Source organism: Bos indicus, chromosome 9 (assembly GCF_029378745.1).
Source record: "Bos indicus isolate NIAB-ARS_2022 breed Sahiwal x Tharparkar chromosome 9, NIAB-ARS_B.indTharparkar_mat_pri_1.0, whole genome shotgun sequence".
NCBI classification, from domain to species: domain Eukaryota; kingdom Metazoa; phylum Chordata; class Mammalia; order Artiodactyla; family Bovidae; genus Bos; species Bos indicus.
In genome coordinates, this window is record NC_091768.1 from 43,912,900 (window position 1) to 43,939,205 (window position 26,306).

At 36.4% G+C, this 26,306-nt stretch overlaps 1 protein-coding gene across 8 annotated transcripts in view; it reads left to right on the forward strand.

Moving 5' to 3' along the window:
• The window catches only part of ATG5 (autophagy related 5), a 153,107-nt gene that overhangs the window by 9,322 nt on the left and 117,479 nt on the right, over positions 1 to 26,306 (forward strand). For 5 of the 8 annotated variants that reach the window (XM_019967284.2, XM_070795544.1, XM_070795545.1 and 2 more), the window contains exons 3-4: positions 11,216 to 11,343; positions 20,990 to 21,068. In XM_019967284.2, coding sequence (XP_019822843.1) covers positions 11,216 to 11,343; positions 20,990 to 21,068 — 207 coding nt within the window. Of the gene's footprint in view, positions 1 to 11,215; positions 11,344 to 11,924; positions 12,069 to 12,519; positions 12,626 to 20,989; positions 21,069 to 26,306 lie in introns of those variants that run through there. The other 3 variants (XM_019967291.2, XM_019967290.2, XM_019967289.2) reach the window with 3 other exon arrangements.

Sequence of the window (26,306 nt, forward strand, 5' to 3'; positions counted from 1 at the left end):
TGCTCAAACTACTGCACAATTGCACTCATCTCACATACTAGTAAAGTAATGCTCAAAATTCTGCAAGCCAGGCTTCAACAGTACATGAACCATGAACTTCCAGTTGTTCAAGCTGGTTTTAGAAAAGGCAGAGGAAGCAGAGATCAAATTGCCAACATCCATTGGATCATTGAAAAAGCAAGAGAGTTCCAGAAAAACATCTATTTCTGCTTTATTGACTATGCCAAAGCCTTTGACTGGGTGGGTCACAATAAACTGGAAAATTCTAAAAGAGATGGGAATGCCAGACCACCTGACCTGCCTCTTGAGAAATCTGTATGCAGGTTAGGAAGCAACAATTAGAACTGAACATGGAACAACAGACTGGTTCCAAATACAAAAAGGAGTACATCTAAGCTGTATATTGTCACCCTGCTTATTTAACTTCTATGCAGAGTACATCATGAGAAACGCTGGGCTGGATGAAGCACGAGCTGGAATCAAGATTGCCGGGAAAAATATCAATAACTTCAGATATGCAGATGACACCATCCTTATGGCAGAAAGTGAAGAAGTACTAAAGAGCCTCTTGATGAAAGTGAAAGAGGAGAGTGAAAAAGTTGGCTTAAAGCTCAACATTCAGAAAACTAAGATCATGGCATCCAGTCCCATCACTTCATGGCAAATAGATGGAGAAACAGTGGAAACGGTGCCAGACTATTTTTTGGGGCTCCCAAACCACTGCAGATGGTGACTGCAGCCATGAAATAAAAAGATACTTACACCTTGAAAGAAAAGTTATGACCAACCTAGACAGCATTTCAAAAGCAGAGACATTACTTTGCCAACACAGGTCCGTCTAGTCAAGGCTATGGTTTCCAGTAGTCATGTATGGATGTGAGAGTTGGACTATAAAGAAAGCTGAGTGCTGAAGAATTGATGCTTTTCAACTGTAGTGTTGAAGCTGAAACTCCAGTACTTTGGCCACCTGATGCGAAGAGCTGACTCATTTGAAAAGACCCTAATGCTGGGAAAGATTGAAGGCGAGAGGAGAAGGGAATGACAGAGGATGAGATGTTTGGATGGCATCACTGACTCAATGGACATGAGTTTGAATAAACTCCGGGAGTTGGTGATAGATAGGGAGGCCTGGCATGCTGCAGTCCATGGGGTCGCAGAGTCGGACACGACTGAGCGACTGAACTGAACTGAACTGAAGAAAGAAAATGCTGTATACAAAACCACTAGCAGTGGTTTTACTATTAGAATTATTATCGGTAAACACTTTAGTGCCAATATGATTTTAGTTCACGTATCTCTTTGTTGTAAATTAAGCTTGAATGTATTTTTAATTGCTTTGGGTTGTAATAATGATACTGTTTTAAAGAGGTAGATGAAATGGGATGAAAATTTGCCCTGAGAGCTAGTAGACCTCTTTCCCAGACATTCTTAGAGTTCAGGTGAGGTGATATAACAGGGTTGTCATTGTGGCCTGAAGCGTCCATTCGTGTTCAGGGGGAGGTGCAGGAAGGATGGGTGAATGGGAATGTAGTTTCCTTTTTTTAATGTTTATAGCTTCTTTCTTAGAAACTGGATTTTAAAATATCCACTCTGTACCAAATTTGTAAATTAAATAATTTTTATTCAGAGTCTTCTGGGATTTTCTGTTTTAATTGGAAAAGCTTATTAATGTTAGATATATTTCTCTTTATTTCTGCATTTTGATTTGTTGGCTCTGTATAAATCTTTCAGCCAATTCTATGTGTCATAATCATTGAGAATTATATCTTATATTACAGAGAATATTAGCAAGGAACTTTCCTAGAAACAAAGCAACGTTTCAGTTTTTGTTGTTTCTGTTATATTCATTTGAACTGTTACTTTTCCTTTAGATTATCCAGTATGAAACATACACACTAAATTGCATTCATATTTTGTGACTTTTTACCAGAGGTGATCACACAGATGTGTGGTAGTTGATCTGAGTAGACCCTAAACCCAGCAGTCTGTTTATATTCCCATAGTCAACTGTGTCTGTCCTCTGCTAGGACTCCTCTGAGCCCTCACCTCACTTCCTACTTCACAAAGAAAATAGAAACCACGTGACAGGACCTTCCTTACCTTTCTGCCGCCAACTCTGTAAAGCGTATCTGCACAGAGAGGTGAGAGTGTATCTGCACAGATTCACTTTTTTCTCTCCTGTTTTAATGGAAGAGGTGCCCTTTCTTCTCGGGCAAGGCCCAGCTTTCCATCTGTGTTCTGGATCCCATCTTCTGCCTTCTCTATTTATTTTACTTTCAACTTTTTCTGTCTATTAACAACAACTTTGCAGCATTTATATTGTCTCAGATCCTTCCTATCCTGTAACAAACCTCTTTGACCCCATCTTTCTTTCAACCACTTGATTTTCTTTCACAGCCAGACTTATCAAAAGGATTGTCTGTACTCATTGTTTCCTCCCCACCTCCCACTACTTACTTTGCTATAATCATATTTTCGCATTGCTTCAACAAAACTGTTCTTGTCAAAGTCCCTAGTGACATCTTTTTAAAAATTTTTATTTTTTTATTCTTTAACCAGACCTAGAGTCTGCTTTTGAACTTTAATTTGCTTGATCTCTCAGCCTTATTTGATATTTTTGGCTGTTTCCTCGGTTTTATTACACTGTCCTCTCACTCTGCAGTGCCTCATCCCTGGTTTTGCTCCTGTGCTCCCCTTTGCTTTGCCTTTTTTTTGGGGGGGGGTCCACTTCTCTTTTTTTTGCGGAGCAGGGGGTGGTGCTTCCCTGATAGCTCAGTTGGTAAAGAATTCAATTGCAATGCAGGAGACCTCAGTTCAATTACTAGGTCAGAAAGAATTGCTAGAGAAGGGATAGGCTACCCGTTCCAGTATTCTTGGGTTTCCTTTGTGGCTCAGCTGGTAAAGAACCTGCCTGGAATGCCAGAGATCTAGGTTCAATCCCTGGGTTGGGAAGAACCCCTGGAGAAAGGAAAGGCTACCCACTCCAGTGTTCTGGCCTAGAGAATTCCATGGACTGTATAGTCCATGGGGTTGCAAAGAGTCAGACATGACTGAGCAACTTTCACTTTCTCAATTTTTTCCCCTACTAGAGCTCTCACTCCATTTTTATGTCTTTGTTGAGCATTTTTATCTTAACAGCTCCCCAGGCTTTTTCTCCTGAGCTCCAGATCTGTATGTCTTTCTGCTGATAACCTCACTTAGATGTCTCGAAGGAACTCAAACTGAGTGTGTTTGAAGCTGGACTCATCATCTTTACTCCAGAAAACCTGGTCATCTGCCATCTTCTATTCTTGTCTTATCATCCAGCTAATTAATTACTCCTACAGCAATTAACATGGAACTCATCCTTTGATACTGCCTTATTCTATATCGCTGACATTCAGTCATAATTGGATCTGTCTGATTTTACATCTCAGATATTTCGTACTTTTCTTATACCTTTCATATGCCATGATACAGCCTAGTTCAGACCACCATTTGAAAACCAAAGGGTTTTATAATATTAACTGATTTCCCTGGTTTCTGTCCTGCCCTCTTTCCGTTTTCCCGTCTGCACAGTTAGAGTAATCTTTAAAAACATATACCTAATCTTTTCACCTGCCAGCTTGAAACCTGTAGTGGCTTTTCATTGCCTTTAGGATCCTTAATGTAGTTTACAAGGTTCTTCGTGACCTGGTCCCTTGCTTCTTCTGTACTATTCTGTCCTAAACCTCTACAGTCCTTTCATATTCAAATTCTTAAAATTCCTCATGTGCCAGTCTTTGTCTTTCTGTATTCACGCCATGCCTTCCTTGCAGTTCCCTCTGCTAGAATGAACAGAAGTATCTCCCACCCCTACTCACACCCAGACATCCAAATCCACCCATGTTTGGTTCGTTCCTCTTTCCCTTTTGACTCTTGCCTTAAAATTTACTTCCTGTAAAGGCCTTCCTTGAGCTTTCCTGTAAATTTCTTTGCTGTTTGCTCCTATAACATCCTTTACTTCTTTACATTCATCATATTTGTAATTTTGTTTTTACTGTGTTCCTCTTAAGCCTATAAGCTTCATGAGAGGAAGAACTCTTTTTGTCTCATTCACTGCTCTGTCCTCATCACCTAGTGTGATGCCTCACACATTGAAATGGAACAGAATTCTGGTATATTTTTAAATTTATTTTAATTGGAGGCTATTACTTTATTGTAGTGGTTTTTGCCATACATTGACATAAATCAGCCATGGGTGTACGTGTGTCCCCCATCCTGAACCCTCCTCCCACCTCCCTCCCCATCCCATCCCTCAGGGTTGTCCCAGTGCACCGGCTTTGAGTGCCCTGTTTCATGCATCGAGCTTGGACTGGTTATCTGTTTCACATATGATAATATACATGTTTTAATGCTATTCTCTTAAATCATGCCACCCTTGCCTTCTCCTACAGAGTCCAAAAGTCTGTTCTTTATATCTGTGTCTCTTTTGCTGTCTTGCATATAGGGTCATCATTACCATCTTTCTAAATTCCATATATATGTGTCAGTATACTGTATTGGTGTTTTTCTTTCTGAGTTACTTCACTCTGTATAATAGGCTCCAGTTTCATCCACCTCATTAGAACTGATTCAAATGCATTCTTTTTAATAGCTGAGTACTATTCCATTGTGTATATGTACCACAGCTTTCTTATCCATTCATCTGCCGATGGACATCTAGGTTGCTTCCATGTCCTAGCTATTGTAAACAGTGCTGTAATGAACACTGGGGTACCTGTGTCTCTTTCAATTCTGGTTTCCTCAGTGTATATGCCCCACAGTGGGATTGCTGGGTCATATGACAGTTCTATTTCCAGGTTTTTTAAGGAATCTCCATACTGTTCTCCATAGTGGCTGTATTAGTTTGCATTCCCACCAACAGTGGAATTTATTCCTAAAGAAAGAGGGTTCCCTTTTCTCCACACCCTCTTCAGCATTTATTATTTGTAGGCTTTTCGAGAGCAGCCATTCTGACCAGCATGAGATGGTACCTCATTGTGGTTTTGATTTGCATTTCTCTGATAATGAGTGATGTTGAGCATCTTTTCGTGTGTTTGTTAGCCATTTGTATGTCTTCTTTGGAGAAACGTCTGTTTAGTTCTTTGGCCCATTTTTTGATTGGGTCATTTATTTTCCTGGTATTGAGCTGCATGAGCTGCTTGTATATTTTTGAGATTAATTCTTTGTCAGTTGCTTTATTTGCTATTATTTTCTCTCATTCTGAAGGCTCTCTTTTCACCTTGCTTTTAATTTCCTTCATTGTGCAAAAGCTTTTAAGTTTAATTAGGTCCCATTTGTTTATTTTTGCTTTTATTTCCATTACTCTGGGAGGTGGGTCGTAGAGGATCCTGTTGTAATTTATATCAGAGAGTGTTTTACCTATGTTTTCCTCTAGGAGTTTTATAGTTTCTGGTCTTACATTTAGATCTCTAATCCATTTAGAGTTTATTTTTATGTGTGGTGTTAGAAAATGTTCTAGTTTCATTCTTTTACAGGTGGTTGACCAGTTTTCCCAGCATCACTTGTTACGGAGATTGTCTTTTCTCCATTGTATATTCTTGCCTCCTTTGTCAAAGGTAAGGTGTCCATAGGTGTGTGGATTTATCTCTGGGCTTTCTATTTTGTTCCATTGGTCTATATTTCTCTCTTTGTGCCAGTACCATGTTGTCTTGATGACTGTAGCTTTGTAGTAAATCTGAAGTCAGGCAGGTGGATTCCTCCAGTTCCATTCTTCTTTTTTCTCAAGATTGCTTTGGCTATTTGAGGTTTTTTTGTATTTCCGTACAAATTTTAAAATTATTTGTTCTAGTTCTGTGAAAAATACCATTGGTAGCTTGGTAGGGATTGTATTGAATTTATAGATTCCTTTGGGTAGTATGCTCATTTTCACTATATTGATTCTTCCCATCCATGAACATGGTATATTTCTCCATCTATTTGTGTCATCTTTGGTTTCTTTCATGAGTGTTCTATAGTTTTCTATATATAAGTCTTTTGTTTCTTTAGGTAGATTTATTCCTAAGTATTTTATTCTTTTCATCACAATGGTGAATGAAATTGTTTCATTAATTTCTCTTTGTTTTCTCATTGTTAGTATATAGGAATGCAAGGGATTTCTGTGTATTAATTTTATATCCTGCAACTTTACTATATTCATTGATTAGCTCTAGTAATTCTGTGGTGGTGTCTTTAGGGCACCTATGTAGAGGATCATGTCATCTGCAAACAGTGAGAGTTTTACATCTTCTTTTCTAATCTGGATTCCTTTTCTTTCTTTTTCTTCTCTAATTGCTGTGGCTAAAAGTTCCAAAACTATGTTGAATAGTATTGATGAGAGTGGGCACCCTTGTCTTGTTCCTGACTTTAGGGGAAATGCTTTTAGTTTTTCACGATTGAGGATAACGTTTGCTGTGGGTTTATCATATATGGCTTTTATTATACCGAGGTATGATCCTTCTAAGCCTTCTTTCTGGAAGGTTTTTATCATAAATGGATGTTGAATTTTGTCAAAGGCTTTCTCTGCATCTATTGAGATAAAAACATAAGGTTTTTATCTTTCAACTTGTTAATGTGGTGTATCACATTGATTGATTTGCGAATATTGAAGAATCCTTGCATCCCTGGGATAAAGCCCACTTGGTCATGATGTGTGATCTTTTTAATATGTTGTTGGATTCTGTTTACTAGAGGATTCCAGTGTATTTTAATTCTATGTTTGTTTGTTAAGTGAATCTCTAATTTTATAGCTGAAAATTCTTGGACAAAATAGGATTTGGTGTAAACAATATTACAGGCACTTTTTTGCTGAAACATAAGCCATCTGTTGTTATTGTTTAGTTGCTAAGTTATGTCCAACTCTTGCGACCCTGTGGCCTGTAGCCCACTGGGCTCCTCTGTCCATGGGATTTCCCAGGCAAGAATACTGGAGTAGATTGCCATTCCCTTCTCCAGGAAATCTTCCCAATACAGGGATCAAGCCAGCATCTCCTGCGTTGCAGGTGGATTCTTTATTGCTGAGCAACCACGGAAGTCAAGTAATCTATACAACTATGTAAAACATGTATTCCTTATTGGCTATACAGAGGGAAAAAAATGTATCACGTGTGTCATACTGAGTGCTGAATGAAGAATAAGAGAATAAGAGTCCATATAGTGGAGAGTATCCCTGGAGGGGTTAAACCTTTTTGTATTAAAAGAACTTGAACCTTGAAAACGTTAATTGAAGTGAAATGAGCCAGACACAAAAGGACAATTATTTTATGATTCCATTTAGATGTAATTGCTGCTGCTGCTGCTGCTAAGTCACTTCAGTTGTGTTCGACTCTTTGTGATCCCATAGACAGCAGCCCACCAGGCTCCCCCATCCCTGGGATTCTCCAGGCAAGAACACTGGAGTGGGTTGCCATTTCGTTCTCCAGTGCATGAAAGTGAAAGTGAAGTTGCCCAGTCATGTCCTACTCCTAGCGACCCCATGGACTGCAGCCTACCAGGCTCCTCCGTCCAAGGGATTTTCCAGGCAAGAGTACTGGAGTGGGGGGCCATTGCCTTCTAGAAGGGTCTAATTCAGAGCCGGAAAGTTAAAAAGTGATTATGGAAGGCTGGGAGGAAGAAGGGAAAGTGATAGTCACTCAGAAGTGTCTCATGGCTCCTCTGTCCATGAAGTTCTCCAGGCAAAAATACTGGAGTGGGTTGCTATGCCCTTTTCCAGGGATCTTCCCAATCCAGAGATCAAACCTGGGTCTCCTGCACTGCAGGCAGATTCTTTACCATCTGAGCCACTAGGGAGGAAGAAGAGAATGAGGTAATTATTGTTTAATAGGTACAGAATTTGATGGAAAGTTCTGGAGATGGATAGTCATGGGTGTCACATGGGTGACACAGCAGTGTCAATGTATTTAATGTCACTGAACTGTTTGCTTAAAATGGTTAACATGGTAAATTTTATGCTAGGTATATTTTAACACAGTTTGAAAAAATGAGCTTGAAGTAAACCAATGAGATATACCAAAGAAAATTCTTGTGTGATACAATCCTAATGTAGAAGGCAGGGTTATGCTTTTGTTGTTATTTTCTTTCCATTTTACCTATTTGAATATTTACTGGATAAACTGTATCTGTACCTATTCTAGTTTTTTCTTAGTGCTACTATATTTATATTAGTTACAGATTACTCCCACGGGCCAATGTAGAACAGAAGATTCCAGCTACATTTTAGTGTGAGTGTGGATTCTGTCTTATGAATGAGCATTCTTTTAAAATTTATCACTTTTGACCTTTTGTCACTCTTTTAACCTTTGTCATCTCTGATTCTTTATCAAATATTTATTATACGCCTCTTATAAAGCAGGCACTATTTTGGCCATTGGGAATGTTAGCCGTGAACAAAACAGATGAAAACCCTTGTCTTAATGGAGCTTAAATTCTAATGTTACTAATTCCTTATTGGAAAGAAATTTTTGTATCATGAAAATCATTTGTGAATTTTTCAGCAACTCTAGTTGAACCTTGCGGAGAAGGCAATGGCACCCCACTCTAGTACTCTTGCCTGGAAAATCCCATGGACGGAGGAGCCTGGTAGGCTGCAGTCCATGGGGTTGCTAAGAGTCGGACACGACTGAGCAACTTCACTTTCACTTTTCACTTTCATGCATTGGAGAAGGAAATGGCAACGCACTCCAATGTTCTTGCCTGGAGAATCCCAGGGACGCCAGAGCCTGGTGGGCTGCCATCTACAGGATCACACAGAGTCAGACACGACTGAAGTGACTTAGCAGCAGCAGCTAAACCTTGTACATGTAGTATAGGTCTTTCCAAAATCAAGAGCTGATACCCACACTCATTTTTTCCTGATTTATCTTCCTTCTTAGGATCTCCGTAGGTGAATATCGTTCTCTACAGAGTAGATAACTATGTAATACCCAACACACTGGTTAAAGTCCTGGACTTAATAATACAGAACTGTTGGACGAATAGATTATATTTATTTATTTTTTTAAAATGGCTAATTTACCATGATATTTTAATTTCTTAGAGACTGTCCATGTTACATCTGTACTTGATTCTGTCATTTGTGACACTAATGAATTTTTCTTTGTGATTTCTTTAATAGAATATGGTTTTGACAAGTTACTAATATTAAAGCTGTATGTAAAATAGAAGTGATAATAATACTTCCTGTAAAACAACTAGTGCTTTTCCTTATACTTAGTAACTTTTAGTTTCCTTTTTCTTTTCTTCTCTAATCACATTTTAGTTGTTTCATTATATAATAAAAGAAGAGCTTCTGGGACTTCCCTGGCGGTCCAGGGGTTAAGACTCCATGCTTCCAAACCAGGGCGTAGGTTTGATCCCTCCCTGGTCAGGTAGCTAAGATTGCACTTGCTGTGTGGCATGACCAAAAAATTTAAAAATCTTTTAAAAAGAGGAATTATGTTCTGTTCAATTCACATTCCTATCCTACAGCTTATTCCTAATATGAGCACCTTTTTTCCATACTGGAACATTCCAGCTACCACTCACATCCTTTACCTTGTAGCCCCTAGGACCACTGTAATGTTCTCTTACCTAACTGGAGCCTGTCACCTCTATCTTCATTGATTAAGTATCGATCCCTGAACTAGAATATTTCTCTCTGTATATAGTCCCCAGCCCAGTACATAATTCTATTTGATTCACTGATCAAAAAAACATAACTTTGAATAAGCAACATGAAAAGTGATACAGAGTTCCATTCACAGAAGCAGCTGAAAGAGAGTAACAAACCATTTTACCACCAAAAGAGAACAGAACCTTAGGAAAGCAAGAAATGGCTAGAGCTTCTCCTGCAAAGGAGGAGAATACATGAATTTTTGCCAAGTTCCTCCTTTTATCTACCTGTAGGTTCTTTAAATAAATCATTGCTCTCTTATGTTTTCTTTCTGGGCTCCTTTCCTGGGGGGAATAATTCTGATGGCCTTCATGCTTCCAGTTCTTACTATACCATCCTCAGTGTTCCTTTCCAGACTTTTCTCTCTGCAAAGCCCAAGTAGGTCCAGCCTCCATAAGGACAGATTAGTGTTGACTGACACTAGCAGGACCCCAGTTCATCAGTATTATATTCTAAGCTTGTGCTTTATTGCATTTCAGATTTCTTCATTAGTTATCACCAAAATTTGTTCTAATTTCCAGGCCTCCCCTACTTTTCCATTCCTTCTTTCTCATCTCATGTAATATTTCCTTAACAGATTTCCTGTCTAGAATCTTATTGCAGTCTTTTATATACAATGGTTAGAATAATCCTCAAGTACTGTTTCTCTTTGGGGTTTCCCTGTTGGCTCAAATGGTTAAGAATCTGCCTGCATGTGGGCAACGTGGATTTGATCCCTGGGTCAGGAAAATCCCCTGGAGAAGGGAATGGCTACCCACTCCAGTATTCTTGCCTGAAGAATTCCATGGACGGAGAAGCCTGGTGGGCTACAGTCCATGGGGTTGCAGAGTCAGACATGACTAAGCAGCTGACACTTTCACTTATTTCACTATTTCTCATCGTATCATTTTATTTGTGGTATCATAGTGGGCTTCATTGTTTATCAAATGAAATCTTCTAGCTGACCTTTAAAGGCCTTTCTGTTGCTGCTGAAGTAGTTTTGTAAGTACTTTTTAAGAGTTTTTTTTTTAACCTCCACTTTATTTTAGCCTTGTAGTTGAGGGTAGATTATGTCCTTGCCTTGGTGTTCTTCTCACAACTGAGTCAGTACACAGTAGATTATCAAAATATGATGGATCAACTGAGAACTCTTGATTGATAAGTCAAAGTGTACATTACACTGAGGTGATTATCTTCCCAGAGTTGAATTAACTCGGGTGAATCATATTAATTTTCAAGTTAAATTTGATAGAACTAATAAATATGCTAAATAGTATGGCTTCTGATTGCATTGTATTTTTATTTGGAAAAAAACTTTTACAGAAGGATTACACATAGACTTGTTTATTCTAGGCATTTACCCTATAAGCTATACATCAAGTAATGACCTCATAAGAAATTTTAAGTCATCTTAACCTTTAGCCTTTGATTTTCTATAAAAAAGTTTGCTTTGTTATAATATTCAAAATAATGCAAAAAACATGCCTGTTTTTCAGAATATTCAAAATGTAGTTTAAAATCCTATTTAGTGTATTTCTTTTTGAAAAAAATAGTAAATAAATATGGTTTTATAAATTTTCATTTCAGTTGCTTTTGCCAAGAGTAAGTTATTTGACGTTGGTAACTGACAAAGTGAAAAAGCACTTTCAGAAGGTTATGAGACAAGAGGACATTAGTGAGATATGGTTTGAATATGAAGGCACACCACTGAAATGGTGAGTGAATTTTTCTGCATTATTAAGCATTGAGTATATGATAGCTTTAAGAAGATATAGTGCCTTGAAGCAGTTTTTTAAAAGTTCTGTGCAAGAAATCACTAGTCTAGCTCTATAATACAGTGGATTTTAAATCAATGCTAAACTATTTTATTGGAAATATTTCTGCCTTCTATTTGGATGCATAGGACAGATTTATATATTTTCATCAATAGATTTTTTATATGACATGGTAATAGTATATTTGGTTATTTTTTTAACATATATTTAAAATATGAATAAGTCACTCTGTGATACTATTCAGTTTTGTTTCTGTCTCTAAAATCTTTATAAACAGATCTTTATATACACATGATTACCTGGAGGGACATCTTTCAAACTGATTGCCACATACAGTTGACCACTGTGCTATGTTGCTTAGCTTTGGTCTAGTAGTTAAAGTATATTGATTTCCTTTTTATGTGAAAAATAATTTTGATGATATATCAGAGTACTATTTTTTTCAGAAACATCTAAAATAAATATCCTTTTTCAGAAATATACTGAAAATAAATCCCAAATCTGGGCTTATCTATCTACAGATGATGTAATTTTGTGCTTCCTCTGTTACCGGGAGCTTTGGTCATTGTGCTTCCAAAAATATTTAAGGAAATTGAAGAAGTTACAGGAAGAAGAATAAAATGACCCAAGATACGCTGAGATGTAGGTGCAGTTAAATGAAAAAGGTACAGACTGAGTCAAGCTTTAAGTGAAATACGAAGAATAATAGTTTAATAATGGACTTGCTCTCTGAATTTGGGAATAGTAAAAAATGAAGAGTTTTAAAAGAGGCTTAAAGCAAATAAAAGAAAGCTAGTAGGTATGTAATAAGTACAACTGTCTTGAATCCAAGGATCATTTAGAAATAAGGAGTGAACTTTTGGAACTCACCTTGTGCTGATTAATTTCCAAGAGTAGTTAGATTTCTCTTAATGATTCAGAAACATAAAAGGTAATATCTTGTATTCAGTCATGGGTCACGTCACTAACCTTTTTTTTTTTTTTGGTATAATGTCCATTTTTTAATCAAAACAGAATACGGATCTTCATAATCACATTATCAGACTCATGACTCTTGAATAATTCTAGACCTCAGGCAGCATAGATAAGTCAATGTTTTCTGTTTTCTTTTTATTTCTCAGAAGAATTGAAGGTTTTGGAATGGGAAGGTGGCTTAAAAGAAGTATAAGAGCAGCAAGGATCAGGAGAGTAGAGGGAAAGGAAGGAGGGGGAAAGATTGTGGGTGAGTAGCAATAGGATATATCTATGTTCTTGACAGTTCTATCTATATTATAGTTGGATATTGAAATTGTATTGCTTAATGTGCATTAGTTGTCGATTTGGAAAAGGAAATGTCAACCCACTCCAGGATTCTTGCCTGGGAAATCCCATGGCCAGAGGAGCCTGGCGGGCTACAGTTACCAATTACCATAAGAAGAACTGATGTGACTGACCGTGGGCTTTTTAGTTTTATCATTGTAAAGCATGGTTTCTCAACAAGGGCTGTATTGACGTTTGAAGCCAGGTAATTCTTTGTTGTGGAAGGGCTACTGTGTATGTTGCAGTATTTTTAGCAGCAGCCCTGGCCCCTACCCTCTATTGCCAGTTGTGATAATAAAAATGTTGCAGGGCATGGGATGCAAAACCACCTCCAATTGAGAAACTTTGGAAGAGATGAGAAACTTCAACTCAGCTTTTATAGTAAATGGTTATTACGTCTTCATCTTTCAGCTGCTATTTTAATTCATCTTGTGTGGTGGTTATTTTTGTATTTGATGTGATTTGTCTTCTGTAGGTTTGTATTCTATATATGATATCAGTAAATGACATTTGGTCCCATTTCTCCCTGTTACGTTGTCTTCAAGATATGTGTTCCTACTTTGTCATTATTTATCCTTTCTGTAAATCTTTTATTAAAGAGCAAAGTTATTTTTCCCTTTAGAGAGCTTATGTGAATGCAGTTGTGTTCACATTGTCTTCATTTTAGTTTTGGGGGTGTTAACTTTTTATGTATGATGTCAGTTTCATAACTATGTCTTGTGCACTCATTTAATGGCTATTTAAAAAAATTTTTTTAGTTTTATTTATTTATTTTGGCTGTGCTGCATCTTCATTGCTATGTGGGCTTTTCTGTCATTGTAAGAGCTGGGGCTACTCTCTCATTGCTGTGTACAGTCTTCTTACTGCTGTGGCCTGTTCTTGTTGCTGAGCACTGTCTGTAGGGCACGTGGGCTTCAGTAATTGCAACACGTGGGCTCAGTAGTTGCAGCTTCTGGGTTCAAGAGCACAGGCTCAATAGTTGTGCCCTATGGGCTTAGTTGCCCCGCAGCATGTAGGATCTTCCCAGATCAGGGATCACACCCATGTCTCCTACATTGGCAGCTGGATTCTTTACCACTGAACCACCAGGGAAGCCCTTTAACTGCTTTTGATACAACGTTTCCTTTAGTATTGTTAGGTACTCTGTATATTTGAGGAATGAATAATTTACTGAGGCATGAATGTAATCCAAAGCCTCTGGACTAAGTTCTGACCTTTTCTCTTTTTGCTCCGAACCATAGCAGTTTTCTCCTATGTGATAAGAGTTATTTTCCTGGAAATAGGCTGTCAATATCTACCTAGCATTTAAGCAGTGGGCTTCATAGGATAGGATAATCATTGTAGAGAAGCTGCTACCACTGAAGCTTTTTAAGACTTGGACTTTTGAGACCATAATGATGACTAAAGAGTAGAGGGGGACTTCCCTGGTGGCTCAGTGGTGGAGAGTTGGCCTGCCAGTGCAGGAGACACAGGTTCAATCCCTGATCTGGGAAGATACCACATGGTGCAGAGCAGCTAAGCCTGTGCTCCACAACTATTGATCCTATGATTTAGCACCTGGGAGCCTCAACTGCTCCCAGCCTGCACATGTGAGCCTGCACATCCTAGACCCTATGCTCTGCAATGAGAGAAGCCACCACAATGAAAATCCCGAGTACTGCAATGAAGAGTAGCCCTCTCTTGTCACAACTAGAGAAAAGCCCACGCAGCAATGAAGACCCAGGACAGCCAAAAATAAATAAATAAAATTATTAAAAATTATCAAAAAAAGAGTAGAGGAACATTTATTTGAGGAGGATGATGATATCTGCCTTATGCTTAATTCTTTGGAGTTTTAAGTAAATTCAAGTGAGAAAGAAAACCAAATACCAGTTTAGACAATTCCTAAAAGAAGGAAGAAAGTATAAATTGATATTCTTTCTCTCTATAATAACCCTGTCTCCTATTTATATTAATTATTTTGCAGATATTTAATCATCTGTGTGAGGTGCTTGAGCAGGTGCTTTGTAGCTTAAGCAGTGGCTCAGAAGAGGTGCTAAGTAAATGTTTGTTGAATGAATAAATGAATCTAAATAAGTTTTTTATTGATAAAACTTAGACTCAAATAAATAAAATAACTTACTCAAATGAGCAAGTAGGACCATATATTGAGGCTCTCAGTTCAGGGATCTTTTTGCTATATGTGGTGATAATTCTGTTAGTTGTTATTGTTTTCTCTGATTCTGTATGTTCTAATTACATTTTAAATTCTGCATATTAGAATAGAAAAATATTTAAGAACAGTGGTATGCATATACTGAATACTTAATACATTGTCCATTTGTAAAGAGGTGCCGAGGAGGCTTTATCTGTTTAGTGCTTTATCCTCTATATTCTTTATGTCTTTAATGTTTAAAAATTATATGGGAAATGAAAAAAGCTGATCTTAAGTTAAGGATCTCTTTCTTAAGAGTATTTGAGTTTATTAGTCAGCAGAGGGTGCTCTAACATTACACTGTAAGAGATAGTTTTTTAGAAGAGTCAGACACAACTGAGTGACTTTCACTTCACTTCTTGTTACCGTAACTCGTGTTCAAATTTGTTACTTTTATATTAGGCTTATTTTAAGAGAAAAGATCTTGGTTCTTTAAAGAATACTTTGTTAGTATATCCTAAAGTTAGATCTTAGGCCTCTAGGTACAAAATTTAGAAAAAGTTCTCTGTCAGCTGTAAAACATGTCTCTACTGGGATATTAATGTTTTGTATAAATTGACTTATTTTCAAGACTGACTGTTAGAAATAAGTTGTTGAAACTACCTTTTGTATTTAAAGAAAAGCAACAAATACTGATGTAGATCTGAGGTTGTAGACATACTATATCCATTGACTCAGAATTTAATACTGTACCTATGTGATTTCAAAAGTGAACTTTAACAAAATAACTTTTGTAAAAAGGCTCTTCTCTTAAATCTAGTCATTTTTCTAAGGTGAATTTTTAGAATTTTATAAATTATTCTGTAAACTAGATTTTTGAAATGTGGCTTACTTATTAGCATTTTACACTTGTAATATTCCTTTAGTTGGTTATTTCTGTACTTTTTCATGCAAAAGAATAGACTGAGAAAGCTGAGACACACAGTGCTAGCCTGTAATTGTGTTTGTACCACAGAGAAAGGCAAAATAGATTGTATTCATTAAATTACTTTGGTTTGCATTTGAGTTAAACCTTTTTTTATTTATTAAAATGTAATCCTGTTTTCAGTGAATCACTAATGTAGCAAACTTATGAATAGAATGCATTTATTTAAATGAAATGGAGTGGGACAATAGTGCTCTAGAATGTAGGAAACATTCCTTTCAAAGCTAGTCTTAAAATACTGGTTTGCTATCTAATTCAGATGTTTAGACTAGAATGAGCACCCTTGGCTGACCTCAGAGCATACCTGTTACTGCTATACCATGTACAATACGTCCATGTGTTTTACCAGTAATAAAAGGGTAAAGAAGCAACAACTTATGCAGAAAAATTGTTAATTCATTTTGAGGATTGAATTTAGAAAAGGCTAGAGCAATTTAAGGAAGAAAAAAAAGAATAAAATGTGAAAGTAGGTGTAACACTATTCTGGTGCAGTCAGTTTTTACTGCACAGTAGATTGAACCTCTCCTGGTTGTGTCTTCTGGGTATATTCAGGTTCAAGTCCTCACTACTTCCTTTTCTATTAAATTTAGGTTAAACTGGCAGGAGTAGCGATGTAACAGCCAAAAGGCTACATTACAATTTACTCATAGTTACGGCTTATGTGGTTTCTGTATTATAGGTTAGGAGCCTGGAAAATCCCATGGACGGAGGAGCCTGGTAGGCTGCAGTCCATGGGGTCGCTAGGAGTCGGACACGACTGAGCAACTTCACTTTCACTTTTCACTTGCATGCGTTGGAGAAGGAAATGGCAACCCACTCCAGTGTTCTTGCCTGGAGAATCCCAGGGATGGGGGAGCCTGGTGGGCTGCCGTCTATGGGGTCCCACAGAGTCGGACACAACTGAAGCGACTTAGCAGCAGCAACAAAACTATATAGACTGTCCATTTAGAAGAATTGTGCAAATTACTACTTTTGAAATTTTTGACATAAATCAGATTATAGTGTAAGAATAAGTCAGTACTTTAACTGTTATCCAGTTCTGTTTTTTAGATTTTCTTGCATATTAATAGATTCACCAGAAATAAGGAGTCTTGGGACCAGTTAATTCAGGTGGTGTATTTGTTTGGAGTTAGTATACTTGCATCAGAATCATTCTGACATAAACAACTGCATTGATGATCCACATATGATCTGTATACTTTGACAGTATATATAAGTAAATAGTTATTTTATTCTTATATTTTTCTGGCTTAGTTTTATTTTTAATGTTTGTTACAGGTTAACTATTAGATATTGTTTTATTTAGAATGCTTTTTGGTAATATTTTACAAGTTTTAAATTTTAATATATTTTAGAAATTATCATACTTAAATTTCCATCCTAATCCTTAGTATATCAAGAAAAATCATCATCATTTACTCAGACCAGTAAACTTTATATGTGTGTGTATATATGTATATTTAAGTCACTTTATAAATAATTTAGAGAAGAATAAAGGAATGGTGTATAATAACTTTATTAGAAATTTTACTAAGCATTTAAATACAGAAATTCAAATTTTTGCTCCATGTTTTCGCTGGTTTTGAATGTATATATATCAAAAATGGGCAGTGTCCTCAATGCAAATAACTGCTCATTAGTTATCAAACATTCAAATAGACCTCTATGAGGTTCTAACTTATCATTACTTCTGGCTCTTTGTGCGCTTAACAGCAGTGCTTTGCAAAATTATTAAAGCCTTATATCATGATTATATTGTAAAATAATTTCTTTTTTATATGAGTAAACATTCAGTCCAGTTCTTTTTAATTTCTACATCATCTAATTCCTTCCAGTCATCTTTGTTTACAAATCTGCTTTTAACATTTGCCCACTTTCTGTCAGAGCAGGAGGAGAAGGGGATGACAAGAGGATGAGATGGTTGGATGGCATCACTGACTCAATGGACATGGGTTTGGGTGGACTCTGGGAGTTGGTGATGGACAGGGAGGCCTGGCGTGCTGCAGTTCATGGGGTCACAAAGACTTGGACTGAGTGACTGAACTGAACTGAACTGTCAAGAAAATTGCAGAGTACATATAGCATTAAAGATAAGAATACTGACACTCTTGCTTTTTCAAAAATGAAATAGTTTAGGTTCTACTCATAAATACTATATGAAGAAATACTTTCTTTGATTATGTGGATAAGAATGCCATATGTCCTTAGAAATACACTGTTCATTCATTAGTTCTTAAGTTTTATAAAATTCATTGAAAGGATATTATCTAAAGACTCATAGTCTGAGATTTTAGTTAAATGATCATTTTACCAATGTCATTAAAATCTAAAGTACTGGTTTGTGTCTCTTTGCAAAACTCTTCTGATTTATCTAATTGTGTAGTCTTTCTCTGTCAATATAGGTGGAAAATAAGACATTTTGAATTTTCACCTGTGTTAATGAGAGCTGAAAGCAGACTCCAAAGATGAGGTCTGCATCCTTATTTTATACTTTGTTGAAATACGATATAATGTTTCAGGTGACAAAGTAAGAAAATGGAAGAAGGATAATTATTATATCTTTCTTCTAGGTATAACATTATTCTTCCATTCTTACTAATCTTATCAATCTTTTTTTTCCAGTTAGGAATAATTGATAATGATGAAATAATTCCTGGAATGAAGTAGCAAAATTTTTCAAGATGGAGGAAAAAAATAAGATCACCAAGATATCACAGTATACCTTAGATTTATAAAAAGGTCCAGTGAATTCATATGGCAATTGCTAATCTTATTCCCTTTTTTTTAAGTGAGTTTTCATTGTGAGTTTTGGAAGACTTTTAAGAAAGAAAGTTATAAAATATTAATCTTAAAATAGTTATAACTGCACAGAAAAGAAGTTCACAATCTAATATTGGGCCCATTGAATTTTTATTGGTATAACAAGGGTTAACTATTCTATGGATCTTGGTTTATGCATTCAGCAGCTCTTATCTACCCTGTTTGAGATTCTGTGCACTTACAGGTTTTTTTTTTTTTTAATATTGAGGGTAAAAAATAATTGATCATTGAATCTTACTACATATAACTTGTATTCTGACTCAAATACTTTTTTTTTTTTTTTAAACTTTACAATATTGTATTAGTTTTGCCAAATATCGAAATGAATCCACCACAGGTATACCTGTGTTCCCCATCCTGAACCCTCCTCCATCCTCCCTCCCCATACCCTCCCTCTGGGTCGTCCCAGCGCACCTCAAATACTTTTTTTTTTAATTATACTTGATTTTTAAATGGTATTATAGGTTGTTTTAAAATAATATTTGATTTAACTTAAGAATTTGTGTATAGTTCCATTTTTGAACAGTAGAAAATGTGTACGACACTGAATTGCTAGTCATTTTATGGGCTTATTGGTGAATCTATCCAGTAGGTTAACTATGTGGATGCGTGCATGCTCACCCGCTTCAGTCACGTCCAACTCTTTGTGACCTCATGGACCGTAGCCCGCCAGGCTCCTCTGTCCATCACATTTTCCTGGCAAGAATACTAGAGTGGGTTGCCATGCTCTCCTCCAGGGGATCTTACCGACCTAGGGATCAAACCTTCATCCCCTGTGTCTACTGTGTTGCAGGTGGATTCTTTACAGTTGAGCCACTGGGAAGGCCCATAGAGTTGGGAAGACAGTATGCTCTTTTAGTTTAAGTACCCACATTCATTTTTAATCTGATTACAGATACCTCAGAGGGACGTGAAGACTTAAAAAAGGTCTATTTTGTGAAAATGTATGGCGTTACATAGAGCTTGTACAATTTTAAGAGGTCAGAGAGAAGGACAAGAAGTGTATAGGATCTATAACTTGTTTATAGTGCAGTATTTTTTAAATTACTGTTTTTATTTCAGTTTTTAACTGAGGCTGGATTTTTTTCCTGATTTCAGAATTTACTAAAGAAAGCATGCTGTAATTTAGTTGATCCAAAATAATATTCATTTCTAGTTTTGAAAGATTTGTGTTAGTTACTGACATTCAGTTAAAAGTTTGAGGGTTTTATAAAGAGATATAACACATACATGACTAAAACTACTCACTGTTTTATTTTACTAGCAAGGCATTCATCCTGAATGCATTTTAAATAAAAATATGATCTCTAATGACTGATGATTTTTCCACAGTTATATTATGTAGATTATAATTTTGTTTGTATAGTAGGCAAACATAAATACTGTTAGTTAATATTTGAATTTTGGTCAGGTAATACATTTGGGTCACTCATTTTGAAATAAACTGATGTATTTTCAAAGTTTTCCGCTCTTAAACCTAGGAGTAATTCACTAATATATTATGGAGGAAAGAACAAGGCTGTGCATAAAACCAAGCAGTCCTCTATTGGCCTTTGCTGGGGGGATTATTTAATTTTGATAATTAAGTTACTTTAGATTCTTTAAAAGGGTGTAAAAAATAAGGTTTGTTCTTTGAAGTCTGCAAGATCTGTATTGTTAACTTGTTTGATACTAAATAATTTGCTTCCCTGTGAGTAATGATTATATTAGGAAATGTTCTCTTATTTAGAAGTCGCTAATTTATTTATTTTTTTTTAACTTTAGATTTAGGTTATAGAAGAATATTCAGTGACTTTAGAAAATATTGACATATTGTTACATAAAAAAAAACCAGGTTACAATAGTTTGTAAAGGATAAGCCTAATCTATATTTAGAATTATTTGCATAAAGAGAAGATTAGAAATTTATATGCTGTAATGTTAATAGTAATAAGTACAAAATAAGTGATTTCATGCCCCTTTAGGTACTCTTCTCAGTTCTTAAAATTGTAAAATTTAAGTTGTTTTAAAAAAAAGCTCATCATCCAAAATGAATACTGATATGATAATTAAGTGTTGCAATACTGTGACATAACAGTGCTCATGCCTGATAAAACGTTTCTTAGTACAGTTTCATTATGTATATTGAAAATTCCCTGGGGAATGAAATGGCTAGGGGGGAATAAAACCCTGATGCCTGAAAACTTGCCATACTAGCCCAAGCGAGTAACTGTAAAATATCACCTTCCTGTGATTTGTGGTTAAAGTCCCCTAATACTTGATGTTAAAATGTACTTGAAATTTATTTTGCATTTGTAGTTTAACTTTAAATATTAATTTTTTCTTATAATGTACTCTTTAATTTTTAGGCATTATCCAATTGGTTTGCTATTTGATCTTCTTGCATCAAGTTCAGCTCTTCCTTGGAACATCACAGTACATTTTAAGGTATAGTCTATATAGCATATTCCATTTGTCTCATTTGTGGTACTACTTAGTAAATAGCCTTAGAGTAGAATTTTAAGTTGTTATGCTTTCCCATGATACTTTTATTTGCTAAACTACCATTTGTGTTTATGTGTAAGATGTCCTTCGATTTCTTTTTAACTTTTGGCACAACCATTTAAACATTTAATGTATGAGTGCCTGTTCTTTATTGGAGCTAGACACTCCATGTTTGAAATTAAATATTTTGGAATTATTTTCATTAAAAAAATCTCAAATAGGGACAGCAAAATCCAGAGTGCATGTAGGCATGAGAATGGGGAAGGAGGCAACCTAACAATGAGTAACTCTAAGGCTGTTTTGATGGAATGAAGAGAAGTGTTAGGAGACAGAAAGCCAAAGACTTGATGTAAGTCTGTTTTGAGAAATATTAATTCCTGTGGTTTTTCAAGATTCCAGGCTAGTTTTATTGTAACCTAATTTTGTCTCGGTCTTTTATAAAAATCTCATCTCTCTCTCTGTCTAACCACCCTGATTTTCCATACCCTACCGCATAAGCAGTTCACAAGTACTGCTGAAGGACAGGACCCCTTCTATTAGTTGATCACTAGGCAGTGATTCTCAAATGTGAGATATAGTGGGAGCGAAACATGTTAAGAGTTTGAAAAGTCATTTAGAAGTCTGATTTGCTTTGCATTAGGGACACTTGCCTGGCAAATCCCATGGACGGAGGGGCCTGGTGGGCTGCAGTACATGGGGTCGCCAGGAGTTGGACATGATTGAGCGACTTCACTTTATTTTTTCACTTTCATGCATTGGAAAAGGAAATGGCAACCCACTCCAGTGTTCTTGCCTGGAGAATCCCAGGGACGGGGGAGCCTGGTGGGCTGCCATCTATGGGGTCACACAGAGTCGGACACGACTGAAGTGACTTAGCTGGGACACTTACTCAAAGTGAGTGCCCAAAAAAAAAAAAAAAAAAAAAGTGAGTGCCCAGAGGCTTTCCATATCTTTCTAAGTTGCTTTCCTTCCCATTTTTCTAAAATTGAATTTGTGGTTCGTTGACATTTATTTCCCTAATATTTGGACTAAAATGCTTTAGATAGCACCATGTTCCCACAGACATTAGTTACTATGAAACCATACAGAGGGAGGACATGGTTCTGGTATACATGAGTTTCAGTTACTATGAAAAGCCAAGTCTGCCTGTATGTATAATAATTCATGTTCAGGATAGTATGAATGTAAAACTACTTCAAGCATAAGTGTAGAGGTTCCATGTTGCCTAGCAGGTCTTTCCCATTATGTTGCAAAGTAATTCTGGTAGTTAGATTATGTGTGTGTGTGTGTGTGTCATACACTAAAAAACTTTGAAATCTAGGTTAAGATACATCATACCTACCTGTTTATTTATTCATTCAACTAATACTCAGTCTACTGTGGACCAGCCAAGCAGTGTTCTAGGAGCCTGAGATATATGAGTGAAAAACACAAAAGACACTCACACACATTTTATGGTACCTAGCTGGCATTGGATTCTAGGCTGTCTGTAATTACTGATTGAATTAGTTGATGGATTGTAATAATGATAGGAAAGGCTTAGAATCTTTATGATTGGTTTACCATCATGTCAGATTTTAAGAGATTTTATATAGGGTAATGTGAAAACATTTGGAGAACATTTACCCTTAACTTAGTAAACAAATATATTCCAAATAACCAGTGCATGATGTTGTAAAATTATGCATGTGTAAAAGATTCATTCAAAGTACATGATTAGCATCAGTAATTTTAATGTAACAGAGGTCGAATGTTTATTGATGTGGTTTCAGATACCACATTAATGTTATAGTAAATTGCATACTAAAAACTACTGGGTTCTAGTCTTCAAAATGGTCAATTTAAAATGAGTTGTATATGAATTATATCTCAGTTTTTTTTTTTTTTTTTGTAAAAAGACACAATGGTTAGTAATTTTCCAAATTTGGAGGAGAAAACACAAGAAAACACAATCTAAAGCAAATAACTATATAGAAAAATACACCTAGGCACATTATAATCTTTGAAAGCCAATTATAAACAGAAAATCTTGAAAACAGCCACCAAAAAATGACACATAAAAGAGAACAGTAGGTAAACGATGGCTGACTTTTCATCAAATAGTGGAGAACGAAGGAAAATGGAATGATATGTTAAAGCACTGAAAGAAGCTATGGGCAAGAATGAAGAGCATTGGAAATGGTAAATAAATGATAAATAGAAAAGATGACCTTTTCTTTAAAACAGAAATGACAGTTTAAGGTGATAATAGTATATTTTGGGCTTCACTGGTGGTTCAGCAGTAAAGAACCTGCCTGCAGTGCAGGAGACGTGGGTTCAGTCCCTGGGTCAGGAAGACCCCCTGGGGAAGGAAATGGCAACTCACTCTAGTATTCTTGCCTGGGAAATCCCATGGACAGAGGAGCCTGGCGGGCTATAGTCCATGGGGTCGCAAAGAGCCAGACAGGACTTGGTGACTAAATCACCACCGCCAATATAATTTTAAGGAAGGGTTAATATGTGTAAGTAAAATAGGTGACCACATTTGTCTAAAGGATGAGTCTGCAAAATCCTCACTTACTTACTTGTGGGTCCCAAATAAAAAGAAATGCAAGAGGCAAAATGATCATCTAGGAAGTCTTTACAAATAGCTGAGGAAAGCAGAGAAGTGAAAAGCAAGGGAGAAAGGGAAGGATATACTGAACTGAATGCAGAGTTCCAGAGAATTGCAGGGAGAGATGAGAAGGCTTTCTTAAATGAACAATGCAAAGAAGTGGAGAAAAGCAATAGAATGGGAAAGACTAGAGATCTCTTCAAGAAAGTTGGAGAGATCAAGGGAACATTTCATGCAAGGATGGGCATGATAAAGGACAGAAACAGTCAGGACCTAATAGAAACAGAAGATACTAGGAAGTAGTAGCAAGAATACTCATATGAACTATACAAAAAAGGTCTTAATGACCCAGATAACCATGATGGTGTGGTCACTCACCTAGAGCCAGACATCCTGGAGTGTAAAGTCAAGTGAGCCTTAGGAAGCATTAAGTACCAACGAAGTTAGTGGAAATAATGGAATTTCAGCTGAGCTATTTAAAATCCTAAAAGATGATGCTATTGAAGTGCTACATTCAATATGTCAGCAAATTTGGAAAACTCAGCAGTGGCCATGGGACTGGAAAAATTCAGTTTTATTTCAATCCCGAAGAAGAGCAATGTCAAAGAATGTTCAGGCTACCATACAGTTGTGCTCATTTCTCATGCTAGTAAGATTATGCTCAAAATCCTTTAAATTAAACTTCAACAGTATGTGAACCAAGAACTTCCACATGTACAAGCTGGGTTTAGAAAAGGCAGAGGAACCAGAGATCAAATTGCCAACGTTCATTGGATCATAGAGAAAGCAAGGGGATTCCAGAAAAACATCTGCTTCATTGACTATGCTAAAACCTTTGACTGTGTGGATCACAACAAAATGGAAAATTCTTAAAGAGATGGGAATACCAGACCACCATACCTGTCTCCTGAGAAACCTGTATGCAAGTTAAGAAGCAACAGTTAGAACTTCACATGGAACAGTTGACTTAAGATCATGACATCCTGTGCCATCACTTCATGGCAAATAGAAGGAGAAAAAGTAGAAGCAGTGACAAATTTTATTTTCTTGGGCTCCAAAATCACTGATGATGGTGACTGCAACCATGAAATTAAAGGACACTTGCTCCTTGGAAGGAAAGCTATGACAAAGCTATACAGCATATTCAAAAGCAGAGACATTACTTTGCCAACAAAGGTCCATATAGTCAAAGCTATGGGTTTTCCAGTAGTCAGGTATGGATGTGAGTGCTGGACCATAAAGAAGGCTGAGCACCAAATAATGGATGATTTTGAACTGTGGTGCTAGAGAAGACTCTTGAGAGTCTCTTGGAAGCAAGGAGATCAAACCAGTCAATCCTAAAGGAAATCTTTCCTGAATATTCATTGGAAGAACTCACGTGGAAGCTGAAGTTCCAATATTTTGGCCACCTGATATGAAGAGCCGACTCATTGCAAAAGACCCTGATGCTGGGAAAGATCGAAGGCAAAGGAGAAAAGGGCAGCAGAGGATGAGATAGTTAGATGGCATCACTTGCTCAATGGACATGAATTTGAGCAAACTCTGAGAGAGAGTGAAGGACAGGGAAGCCTGGTGTGCTAACAATCCATAGTGTTGCAGAGTGTCTGACAAAACAACTGAACAACAGCAAAGAAGAAATCACAAGGGAGGTTTTAAAGTATTTCAAGCTGAATGATAGTGGAAACACAACATATTAAAGTTGGTGAGAGTCACCTAAAGCAGTGCTTAGAGGGAATTGAAAAACTTTGTATAGTACAAAAACACAATTTCTGATATCAGGAATGAAAAATACTACATCCTGTTAAGTATTAATAGGATAGTAAGAAATATTATGAACAACTTTATGCCAGTAAATTTGATAAATGGATAAATTCAGTAAAAAGAAGTAGCAGATACGAATAGCCCCTAAATATATATATATATATAAAGGTTGAATTTGTAATTTAAAAGAAACGTTCTCACAAAGTAAAATTCCTTGCCTAGTTTCATGCGTGGTAAATTCTAGCAAATATTTAAGGAATTAAACAATATCAGTCCTTAGACTTTTTCCAGAAATAGAAGGGGAGAGAATAATTCCTAACTTGTTTTACAGGCCGTAGTAAAGATATTAAAAGAAAATTGCAGGCCAACATTTCTGATGAGCTTAGATGCAGACACTCAGAAAAATACAAGCAAATCAAATCCAGCAACGTGAAAAAGGATAATACACCGTGACCATGTTATAATTTCCCACAAATACAAGAGTGACTCAACTTTCATTGTCAATGAATTGATGTAAATTCAACACATTAGCAGAAAAAGTAGAGAAATCATGATGTGATGAACATATGCAAAAAAAGCTTTTGACAAAATTCAGTACCCATTTTCATCAAAACTCTCAGATTTATTTAGGGTGGAGATTGAACAGAACTTGATGGCCGGTGGGAAACAGGGAGGAGGAGGACTCAGCGTTACATGGAAGATGATTTTTTGTTTTGCTCTATTGTCATAATACAGCTTATGATACTATTATTAATAGATTGAATGGACTCTCCCTCCCCCCCACTCACTTTGTAAGTAGTTTCAATTTAGTGTTTCATTTAGTATTA